The 12,530-nt window shown below is 38.7% G+C and overlaps 1 protein-coding gene across 6 annotated transcripts in view; it reads right to left on the bottom strand.

Annotated features, from left to right (window-relative positions):
- Positions 1-2,512: 2,512 nt before the first annotated feature.
- The window catches only part of clstn3 (calsyntenin 3), a 44,333-nt gene continuing 34,315 nt past the window's right edge, over positions 2,513-12,530 (bottom strand). For all 6 annotated transcript variants that reach the window (XM_038284252.1, XM_038284250.1, XM_038284251.1 and 3 more), the window contains 6 exons: positions 12,236-12,462; positions 11,949-12,110; positions 8,879-9,024; positions 8,528-8,663; positions 5,343-5,527; positions 2,513-5,264 (listed from right to left, as the gene is read on the bottom strand). In XM_038284252.1, coding sequence (XP_038140180.1) covers positions 5,109-5,264; positions 5,343-5,527; positions 8,528-8,663; positions 8,879-9,024; positions 11,949-12,110; positions 12,236-12,462 — 1,012 coding nt within the window. In that variant the 3' untranslated portion in view covers positions 2,513-5,108. The remainder of the gene's footprint in view (positions 5,265-5,342; positions 5,528-8,527; positions 8,664-8,878; positions 9,025-11,948; positions 12,111-12,235; positions 12,463-12,530) is intronic.

The following is a 12,530-nucleotide window of genomic DNA, read 5'->3' on the forward strand; positions in this document are numbered from 1 at the left end:
AGACGGACTTTATTAGTTTTGCTTCATCAACACCTGAACCCACGAAAGCTTAGTGTGAAAAACAGCCAATTCCAGGCTGTTCTCTACATCCAGTCTGTTCCTCTGCTTGGTTCGGATGTGTGTCAAAGCTGAAGGGGAACTCAATCATATAAGAAAAACCTTCTTTTTGGTTGATAAAAGCTTGTTTTGTTTTGAAATTACATCCTCACAAAGCAAAACAGATCCCATCCCTATTTTTATATTACTACGTTAGAAATAAAATATTGAAATGCACTCACAGACCAGTAGGGGTATGAGTACCAATTTTTTCTGTCCCGCTTCTACCAAGTGGGGTCGTGAGGGGTGTCTGCTGTCTGCAGGAGAGAGGTGGGGTACACTCTGGACAGGTCACCAGTCCATTATAGGGCAACACAGAGAGAAACAGGACAAACAACCATTCACGCCAAAACTCACACATAAGGAGAAATTAGCCAGTTGGAGTTCCTGTGAGAGGAAGCCAGAGTACCCGGAGAGAACCCACACATGCTCAGAGAGCGCATGCAAACTCCTTGCAGAAAGAATCGAACCTGGAACCTTCTTGCTACAAGGCTGTGCTACCCACTACTCCACTAAGCAGCTCAGTATGAGTACCCCTGGTTGGGAATCACTGCTTTATAAGAAACAGCAGACACTCACATCTCAGGTTGCAAAATCCTTTGACAGGATGCTTGTTAGCTATGCTTTCTAAAACAAACAGAAAAATGTCCTGCATGAGGAAGTGGCAAAAAGAAAGCTGCTGTTGAAAAATGCCATGAGAAGTTATACATATGGAGGCCAGATAATGCTGTGGAGATGGCTTTCTTCAGTAGACACATAGCAGCTGGTTAGAGTTAAGTAACGGAAAGATTGATGGAGGGAAATACACAAATTCTACCATTGCTTTACACTGTGGTGGAACTTAATTCTCTAGGAGATAATGCCCTCGAACATGCAGCCAGAGCTACATGGAATGCTTTGGATCAAGGGTAACCAATTAAATCTCACTGGGGTTCGATTAAAGAAATCAACAACCAGTAAAGGTCTGGAGAAAGGTTTAATTATAATCCGCTACTTTAAACAGCATTTAACACTGAAATAAAATGCAGGTGTTTATGCATTCAAGTTATACATTGAATTTATAAATAAAATATAAAAAAAGAATGTTTTACCATTTTAGATAATTTCCTGACTCCCTTTTTTTTTATAAAACACCTGAATTGACTGTTTTTTCTTTCTTTCTTTCTTATTTATAGCTTAATGAGAGCAGTGGGCTTTATTCTGCTCTGCAAGGCTTTAAACCTGGGTTTGAATGGCAACAAAGCCATTCTCAAGCACATATCAATTTTGAGCCTGGATCCATATTTATTTTTGATTATGTTCATGGTGGAAAATCCTGCTTCACAGCAGTAGGTTGAACCAAACATACTCAAAATGTGCAGGGTCATCTTTGAGCACGCCATTTCCCTTTTCTTTCACCAGTTCACTGCGCATCTTCCAGCGGTCTGCACTTTCTCTGCTCTCTTTTTCTAATCATCTTCCCCTTCTTTCCCATTGTCTAGCTTGCCATAGGTTTGCCTGTTGTGTAGCTTGCAGCAGAGACTCTGACTGACACAGCTCATTGTCTAATTTGTATCAGGTGCAGCCTGGTGCCGGACGCTCTGGAGGGCTTTACCATATTAACAGGAGAACCAGCGCAAGTGACGTTTAGACACTGTCATTGGACAACATGCAGTAATTTATAAATGTTTTAAATCAGGTTGGGTCCAGATTAGCAAGAAGGTGGGTCTGGATTCGGACCGTGGTCCACTAATCCTTGACCTCTGGTTTAGATGAAAGCACATTCATGTATTAGAATGGTCTAGTACAAGTGAAGACCATTTGAGAACCTTTGGCTAAAATTCTAAACCGTTTTTCATAGAAGCCTCACCTAATATATTAATGTTAAGTTATGTTGCAACAAAAAATTGGACATAAACTTAATTATGTAGATGTTTATAGCTGGTAGAGAAGCACCACTTTTCAGCTGCATTTGCTGTTAAAAGTGGTTAAACAAAACACAAAATATATATAAAGGAATGGAACAAAATATTTTTTTTAATAATGTTTGAATTTCTAAAACACAATAGTTAAAAGATGCAGCAACAAAACAAAATTAAGAGAAAAGCCATTAATGAAATTCCAGGTTTCAACCTGACCAAGACACTGCTGTGGGAATTTAGGAGAGCGTTAGATAAATGAAGGCCTGGAGACCTTAGTGAACTAAAGCAATGTTGGTAAGAATAGTGCAACTCAGCTCCTAAATATCATGTGACAGATGGTTAAAATCATAAAGAAAATGTTGTTGTCGCTAAAGCAAAAACTAAGCCATGGGTGGTCTTAATTCTTTATCTATTGCTAATATTGGAAAGCTTCATTTTTTGAGAAAAGTGGAGGACATGACAATAAGTTTTTTTTAAAGAGACCCTTAGATTAAAAAGTAACACTTTCTCATGGAGACGTCATATAGTGTTTTTATTATGAATTTTGCAATGTTTTCTGACACTTCTCAATAACAATTACTCAGCATAATCCATGTCAGCATGGTATCATTAATTACAGGTAATGTTCAAATAGTAATGTAGTAATAATATAAGTTTTTAACCAATGCAATTTTTATTCCTTCTTGAGGTGACACTCAAAACAACAGGCTTTATTTTTTCACTGAGAGCCTTATAGCACTGCACATTAATAGGCTTCACAGACAGACAGCAAGAGACACAGAGGGAGAGATTGGGGGAGAAAAGCTGGGAGGTTGGAGGAAGGGAAAGGTGAGGAGAAGCACACAGTTGTACGTTCACTGAACCAAAGATGACAGATGGAGAAGGAAGGAAACAGAAACATAAAAAAAAAAAAAAAGCATTTTATTTTGAAATGTTGAAGAAAACAACCCACCCCCCCAAGATGGAAGTAAACGAGCTCGACAGGTTGAAGCTCCACAACAATGTGCCCTCCTTATTTTGGTGACGTATAATGGCAAATTCTTAAGTTACAACAATATTACACACAAATTAGGATACACTCATCAAGCCAGAGATGATCATCCTTATCACTAATACTACTCTTTATTATAGGTATCAACATTATACTATTTTCTGATTCTGGAAAGGTGATTCCTTGTATGGAAAAATAAATCATAATCTGCTCCCTCTCAGAAATGTGCAGAAAAAGAGAAAGAGTGAATGCGATAATAAGAACAATAGCAATAACAATAATATCGCAATAGTCATTGTTGTATGTACAGAAAAATTCATTACAATCAATACAATCAAAACTGCCCTAGCTGAGCGGACATTCTGGAAACAGCATGGGAGGTGTGGGGTTATAGATGGTGTTTGCATGTGTTTGTGTGTGTTTGCACTAGAGTGTCGTCGTGTCTAGCGAGCAAAACGATGACGAGTCATTTATAGGGAGGTCAGAGAGGTCAAGGTGCTGATTTCTTATTCTCTAGTACAAATTGCAATGGTGTGAGGACTCCCGTTCAAGGGTGAATCCTTGATGACTCTGATTTGTAAGTGTCCACACGACACTTCAAGGCTTTTATTTTGGAGTATTGCAGAAGTAGCGCTTGTGTGAAAGGCTGAGGTCTGTGGTTGGTTATCTGGAGCTCCAGACAGAATACTGCAAAGTAAATCAGTCTTAAATTGGATCTCAAAGGTGTTCATCCCCTTGAAAATAGCCAAGTTTTTAGGACCCTGATTATTCCCATTCTTTATCTACATTTTTACTGTGTTGTTTATTTTGTAAATGACTAAAATCAAGGAAAACTAAGAAGCTGCGACAACCTGGTTACTTTCATGAACCCTGAAAAAAACACTTTGTTGAGCAACATTTCACTTCAATTTCAACATTTCTTCTCTACCTGTTATTGATGGTAAATAAGAAATAAAGCTCAGCTGTCATAGAGAGATTTTATGTGCTTCCCTTGGATACAAATGAAACGTTAGTTTGTAAAAAGTTTTAAAAGCATCTAATTGTATAAATGTATTGTTTAATATATGGGGTTAAAACTTTTATTTTATTTTTTTGGTACTGTGCAACGGCAAAGAAACACCAAAACCACAGTGAGACATGGTGGTGGCAGCATGGTGGAGGGGCTATTTATAATCAAGCAGAGCTTTTTCCAGATGGAATTGTTTTCCAACCAGTTTTAGATGTTTGTCAGCAAAATCTTTAGGTGCCTCAAGATACGACTGACTTAATTTTGACATCAAATTAGAAAAATAAAATAAAATAAATAAATTCGAAAATTTATTAGATAAGGGAGTGAACCCCTTATCCAACCAGGTTATTACACATCTCTCACTTTGTTGTACTTTTAATTACCTTGTTTGTTATTTTAGTTTTATTTTAGGACAATGGTAGAAAAGGGTTTGAATACACTTTTTTAAAAGGGGATGTTTGCAACTTTCAGATCCACTTTATAACATGAATGGAAATAAAACTGCAAGGAGATAGAGGTGGTTTTTTTTTTTTTTTTGGATATTTATGTTACCAAGCATAATGTCTAACCTTCACTCGGTGTATAGAATAGATGACACAAAAAGGGAGAAGAGAGCTTGTGCACAGACTTTTTGAGTCTAATAAAGAGGTTAAAAGATGTGTCAGGATCAAGGATTGTGTCTTTGCTTAGGAATCGACTCAGAGCCTTGTTCCCGCTGACATTTTGCTTCATTCTTTTCATTCAGTGAAGGATAGAATACAATCAATATTTTTCTTTATAATAAAACAGTCCCTTTCAACCAGCATTACACTATACAGACACCATTTTGGGATTTAGAACTAGTGCACCACATACGATTCTGGTGGGGTTTATTTAGGCGGGTAAATTACATTAACTGTATACATTGTGCCATTGAACATTTAGGTGGAGAACAACAGCCTGTTGTCGGCTATAGGTCACATATGGCATTTGAGCGTCAAGAGTATTACGGTGATTGTGTTGTGCGAAGTGTTTGTAAGCATACATTCCTTATACTAGTGCCGTCAGTTTGATATTAAAAGTGTCGGAGTGTATGACTGGGGAGCTGATTTATGGAGAGATACAGTGCGGCTCAGTAGCGACGGGCGTTTCCGTCTCTGCCCTCTTTCTTGATGATGATCCGCTGGTCGTCGCTCGCCTCATCAGGGGATTCCGCTACCTCTTCTTCCTCCTCCTCCTCTCCCTCTCCCTCCGTGTCGGCAGAAACACCCATACGAGACTCATAGGACTGTTAAAAAAAAAATACAAAGACAGTGAGGATTAAAACCAAAATAAATTTCTAAACATCGAAGGAACCCGTCTCTACCTCCATTGGGTTGACAATAATGGTGAGTGCTGAGTCGTCCCATTGGCTGCTGCCCTCCTTAGCCCCGCCCCTGGCGCCTTCACCTCGGCGATGGATGGAGCGAATTCGGAAGACGCCAAGGATCACCATGACAACCAGGAAACCCACGCAGACCATAATAATGACAGTGGCTGCTCCTGGAACAACTGCAATGGAGCAGAGCAACAGTTAAAAATGCCTTGCTAAGAGAGTCATAGGAAAACCACACAGGCTTTTAGTAAAATTCTTCACAAATATCTGAAAAGTGTGGTGTGAAATTTCACTCAGCCCATTTGCTCAGATGCCATAAAGAAAACAAACAAACAAAAAAACAATGCAGCCTTTAGTCCCCTAATTAGCATTTGAGTAGAGATTTGTTTGGGAAAACTGATAAACAACCAGCATCTTGAAGAGTAAAGCAGAGGAGTCAGAGATGTGAAATGTTGAAAGTAGGATTTGGTAATAAAATGATTTCCCAAGATTTAAACATCAATAAGTAACCAATTAATTCATCATTTGATTCAATTGGAAAGAATGGGGTACAGGCTTAGTGCCCCACTTACATTACCTTACTAATAACTTTGATATTTTTATTGATTTCCGCAATGAAACAATATGGCATATATTTCCTTTCAACCTAACGTGGGGAGTTGCATGGAAGAATATAATTAATGCACTAGACAAATCAGCACAGGATAATAATAATAACAGAGGATAATAAATAAATGCATCTATTTGTTAGGGCTTGTGTTGCAGATCATATAAAAAAAAGAACATTTAAAAGGAAGCTTCAGAGATCCTCTGCTCAGATTCAGCTCCCAGCATGACAACTATATCCACTTGTTTAAAATGTTCTGGGCCTCAATCAAATGACAAATGTAGCTTCAAAAACTGACATCATTAACAACTCTCCATCCAATCCTAAGGATTCCTTCTAAGGAAAACAACAACAACAACAAAACAAGCTACATATACAAAGTTTAGAGACATACCCCCTAACCTCTTGTGGCTGTACTTAGAGCAAAAGATAAAAACCACCAAAAACAAGGGTGACAAAAGCAACCTCATACCACAGTTTCAATGTTTTTTCTTTTCCTTCAAAATTATAAAAATTTTTGATGGTATATTGCATGAAAAAATCAAATTGTATGTTTTTATAATGTGATAAAATGTGAAAAAAACCTTCAAGGTGTTACGATAACATTGGCAGCAGTACAAAACATTTAAAACAAACAGAAAAAAATGAATTATCACTACAGTGAGCAAAAGAATTGCAGAAAACGTTTCCTGCTGCTTTAAAGGTTCCCATTACCTGAATGAATTTTGCTCTATACAAATCCAATGTTTTTTTCAATGGCACCTTCTAAATCCTTGAGCTGTTATCAACATTTTAGCACAAACAAATGCAGGTCCTGCCAGCGAACTCACAGGATAAAGGTTTCTATTTCTGTGCTACTCTAATTCAGATGCATTAATATCCTGGTGACTCAAGGCAAGGCAAGTTTATGTGTAAAGCACAATTCAGTACATGGACAATTCAAAGTGCTTTATATGAATCAGACATTAAAATAGAAAAAAACTACTGATTGAAGGAGCCAATTTGGTTTTGCTTTAAGTGTTATTTATAGACTTGGTCATCGGATGTTCAAAAACTACCTGAAATATCATTAAAATTAGGGCACATTTTCTTGTATCTCGCTTCAGATCAGCTGATTAGTTCTTCTGAATTAAATGAAATGAGCATAATTAATATGTTACTACTCTCAGGCAAAATTGATACTGCCTTCCATTTATAAAACATGAAAATGTGCCTGAAAAAAGAAGGCTGAAAACAGCCTTTAAATAAAAGATATCTATTAAACCTTGGAGCCACTCGGGTGAGTGAATCATTAGTGCAGACAGTGCATACGTGTCATGTAGCATAAGATTAGGTAATATTTGTGGGTCATTGCAGCAAAATCTGAGTAGCTGCGATTCAGGCGTGGGGTGTATATGTCACTATATATACCCCACCCCAAAGACTGTAGCAGCTTGGCTTAGTGTTAATATAATATATAATATAAGGGAGACGATGAATGTTAATCAGCATCATAATCCTACTGTATTTAATAATGCAGGGTTGATATTTAAAAGTTTTGTTACACCATTTAAAAACATATGTGTGGGCCGGTGTGTGTGTGTGTTTATTACATGGTGGGGACCATTTTCCATAAATCTTAGCACATTTTGGGGACTGTGTGCTCTAGCGGGGATCAATGTGTGGTCCCCGTGGTTACATATGCTTTTTTTAGGCTTAGGTGTTAGATTTAGGACTAAGGTGTGAATTGAGTTTAGGTTAGGATTATGGTTAAGTATGAACTCATAATGGTTAGTTTAAGAATCACTGTTAGGCTGTAAGAATGTGTTATAAATCAATGGAAGTCAATTGAATGTCCCCACGAGGATAGAGAAACACACTATCATGCACACCCGCAATATGCTTGTGTGGGTGTGCCTGTGTCTTTTTCCTCTGTTTCCACATAAAAAAATCCAAGGAAAGCAAACCACTGTAGCATTCCTCATTTGACGCTCCTCTACCCTTCGGTTCAGCTAGTATACTGTATGCTTCACAGCAGTTAAAACCTGCTCAGTATTTCACTGCATGTTTCTATAAATTCCAGCAAATCTTACGTTTTTTTGTGGCAGCTGTAACTGTTTAAGTGCTGAACTAGTGGAGCGAGCTGTGATCGGTCCATCATCAGTAAGCCTTCCTGCCAACCTGCCTGCTCACCTGTTCACCCTCTGACAAAATCTACCTTCAGGACCGAGTTGAACATCAGTTTGGGTTTCACTGTTTGGTATTCAGCTCAGAGACCATGGCTGCTTACTACAAGCCTCTGTGATGCACTCAAAGTCACACTGGCCTACATGGAGGCCCAGTCTATTCTCGAATCTTTCAGGAGATGCAGTTTTTTGGCATTAGTCATGTAAAACAAGATCAATCACAATTGTAACTAAAGAAACACTTTTAAGCAATTTGTATTTAGTTTTAAAAGTAAATACCGTACGCAATTCCAGTTTAATCATGCTTTCACTGTAAAAAAAAAATCTTTGGTATGTTAATGAAAGCTTTAAGGGGTGTTTTCAGGTAAGAAATTAGCTAGAGAATAGTTTTTTAAGGTGACTACCTGAGTTGCGATGTGGGTTTGGCAAGGTGTGCCCACTCAGCTCTCCAGAATGATGAGATGGATGGAGAAACTGCTGCTGTGAGGCCAGCAGGTGGGAAGGTTGGTATAGACTGTCCAAAGAATGGAGGAAGTTCACCTGCAGGAAAAGTAATATAAATAAAAAAATTTAAAAAACACATTAGAAACTTTATAATTAAAAAAGCTACACAGCTACGGTAATAAAGTAGATTCATTATAACTCTTCTCATCTAGACTCAGATTTCCAGCTTTTGTTGCAAACAGTGTTTCTAAAGGTCAGGGCTAAGGTCTGAAGGCTTTAATGAATGTTGTTTGAGCCAAGTTTCTCGTTACCTCCAGAGTCAACTCATTGCTTGTGTATCTGCCATTCATCTCAGAGCATGACAGGCGGAACCGCCTCTCGAAGCGAGCAGAGCCTTTGGCCAGGCGGTATCGGACGGAGCGGAGGACGTCCTCGTAAACAGAGATGGATTCAGCACCTGGAGGAGAAAAGAAGAGGGCAACGCTAAGAAAATATAGATAGAGGCAGTCACATCACAGCCTGGGGAAAGTATTCATGCAACCTGAGCTGTTTTGCCAATTGTGACGTTGCATCAAAATACTATAATGTACATGTATTTTGTGTGGTGTGGTATTTAGCAACCTTTGGTCTCATTGCATCACCTGCAAACGAGGTGAAACAAGGTGGGGGGCTAATCATGCTGTGGGAATGCTTTTTTGTCTGTAGAGCCAGGAGTGGAAGGGAGCTAAATACATGAAAACTTGCTAGAGCCTGTGAAAGTCTTGAGACAACGTGTGGAGGTTCACATTTGACCGAGACAAAAAAAAAACAAAAAAAAGTTTCAATGAATAAATCTGGGGTCTGAAGGTCCAGTGTCTTGAAACTCTTAGATATGTCCCTGGCCTAAACCACCTGAACCCAGTGGCCGAATTACCTACTCAGAATGTCAAGGGCTCCCTCCAAATCAAGTATATTTGTAAGAATCATTAAGCCAAAGCAGATGTGCGTCATGATAAATGCTATCTGAATAGGTCTGGCAATAAGGAAGGAGGTAGGAGGAGGAAGCAAGATGTTCCTATTGATAGTTTAATTTCCATGGGGACCTCCCGATGTTCTCATCTGCTGCAAAGGAGCTATACGGTTGCCCACAGTCCTTTGGGTGACAAACTGCACAGGCACAGCCCACCTCATAGGCTGTGTCCGAATGTCCACCCTAATCACTATATAGGTTACTATATAGTGATTACCCCAGTTTAGATGTTTATCCAAATGTCTAGGAATGTCTGGAGGAAAAAGAAGTGTACTCAAAATTTCCCACAATGCACCTTGAAAAGCAGTGATCATCCATGGTCACTGGACAAGCAGATATATCCCAGATTGCTTTGCAAGAGCTCTCCTCCAGAAGCATTATGGGATTTGTTGTGGAGGCAACAAATAACAAAGATGGTAGAGGCACCGTGCAGAGAGGCGGAGTTATGTGACCAATGGGGAAAGAAAAGTAGTGTTCATCTGTCCAAATGATCAGTTAACTGTGTTCACTATAAAGTCCACTAAATAGTCCCCCCTCTATTTAGTTTTTGAGGGACGTTCGGACACAGACATGGAGTTTAACAAACATATGCTATTTTTTAATGTGAACTCTGTGTGGCGCATGCTAATCTTAACACCTACATATAGTTTGGGTTTTATAATGGAGAGCTGAGTTCTGTTTCAGAAGGCTGTAATTACAGTTTTGACAAGCATCATGAATCTGTCAGATTCAGCACAACAGTTCCCATAATACAACTCTAAATGTCCCCATATAAGAAGGAGAAACAAGCTGAATCAGCTACGTTCTCAAGAATGCTACTAATGAACGGATGTGTTTAAAGAAATTATGCTTCCAGATGCTCTCCACCCAGGCAGACTGAGCTTGAACAATTTTGCACAAAATCATGGGGGAAAAAAAAGAAAATATCCAAAAGCTAGACATGGTGAATAGGAAAAAAGGGCGCACAAAATGGGCCTTCTACAGGTGCTTGAATTCAAATGCACACCATGATTTTCAGACTTGTCAATACATTTAACACAAAAAAAACCCACATTTTTTTATACTTCATAATTATGCAGATATATCTGTTTCCACTGCATGACATAAAATCCAAATGATGTCTTTGTTGTAACCTAGAAATAGGTAATAATCAAGGGATAAGCAGGGCATTGTAGCTAAATCTGACCTTCGCTGTTATTGCAGTTGGTATTTGGTGACATTCTTTAGCCTGGGTGCCATTCCGAACTTAGTCCCGCACACAAAGTTTGAGGTCGGGAAGTTCGCTCTGGCTCTGCTCCATAGTAGCGCGAGTATTATCGCCCACTGTCAGGCGATCCAATCAAATTGTCAGGGCGGGCTTTATACGAGGATGGACAGATGACCAACAGTAACGTAATCAACCACGTGACCAAAGCGCGCTTGGGTGACAACAATAATGGCTGCCGCCGGAGAGTTGAGGTGAGTAGATTCTGCTATTAGGTCTGTTCTAGAAGATATCGACAGCAAATTAATTTTAAAAGAGGAACAGAGAAACGTGATCAAGTCTCATCTTCTTATTATAGGCGTGCAACTGCACGCTTTGATTTTTGTTGACAACAACTATGCGTCGCTTAACATAAGTCACGCACTCCGTTGCTCTTATTGGTTGTAGGTCCATCCAATTGAGTGCAGAGGCATTTTTTTCCTGGTTCGTTCGAAACACGCCCCATAATCACAGCTCTATGGAGCAGTATCAGACTCATATTCTGACTAGAATTGAGTCGGACTACGTCAGGCTAGAAATTCTTAGCCCTGTTGGGCAGCAATATAAATATATTTCTTTCTATTTAGTGATAAATAGAATTACCTTTACATAATAACATGCTTACTTCAGTTATTTTTAAATTGCTGTTAAATTGTTATCACTGCCCATCTATAATACTGATAAAATAAATTTAATAAAAAAATTAAATTTGCTTCTTTTTATATATATATATATATATATATATATATATATATATATATATATATATATATATATATATATATATATATATATATATATATATATATATATATATATATATTATATTATAAATATTATATATAATGTATATCTTAAACAAGACAATATGTTTGCAGGCATTCTGAAGGTCTGTTTTCAGTGACTTTGGCTGCTTTTTCCCTCCTACACTTGATTTAATTGTTTCTTGAAGATTTCCAAATAATGTTTAATAGGGCCAGCCTTAGTTATTCTTTTTCTTCTCTTTAGGTGAGGTAGAGGAAGCATAACAAAAATACACTTTAAAGCCCTAAAGAAAGTCCAGAATGTTTAAAGATGCACTAGATTTCTCTTTATATCTCCTATAAAAGGCATTAGAGGGCAGCAGTACCTGTAATTGCGATGTAAGCAGTAGTATTGATGATTTCCAGTCCTCGTTCTCGCACAACATCCATGTCTACCAGAAGCTCCTCCCTCTCTGGATTCAGTTCCTCTCCCAGGGGTTGCACCTCACATCCATCCAAAGTGTGAGCCACAGCATCAGACATCAGAGCTGAAAGGCAATGCAGAATAGTAAAAGACAAACATAAAAATTCCTGCTTTTACCAAAGTTGAAAGAGGTTGCAAGAAAATTGAACAAAAATCTTCCTGTTTTATCTCTAGAAAGGGTTAACTCACCCCCGCCTTCCATCCCCTGTGCAGCCGTGTTGACAGCGTGTGACAGTGAACAAACGATCCGGAGCTCAGGGAAAAGGGGAACGCCGCGGGGTCCTTCAAACTCAGGGGCCGGACGGGCCAGATGTGGACCAACCCCAGAAAGAGAGATCTGGGGGGCATCAGGTTGAAGAACAACCAGGTAACCCTCCAGCTGTTTCAGGGAAAGGCAGCTTTCCTCATTGAAGCACCTGAAAGAGAATTACAGAAAGAAAAAAACTCTCAAACTCATATTTTACTTTGGTGGATTGACTGGGTG

Source organism: Cyprinodon tularosa, unplaced genomic scaffold (genome assembly GCF_016077235.1).
Source record: "Cyprinodon tularosa strain WSP-4 unplaced genomic scaffold, ASM1607723v1 ctg2, whole genome shotgun sequence".
Lineage (NCBI taxonomy): Eukaryota > Metazoa > Chordata > Actinopteri > Cyprinodontiformes > Cyprinodontidae > Cyprinodon > Cyprinodon tularosa.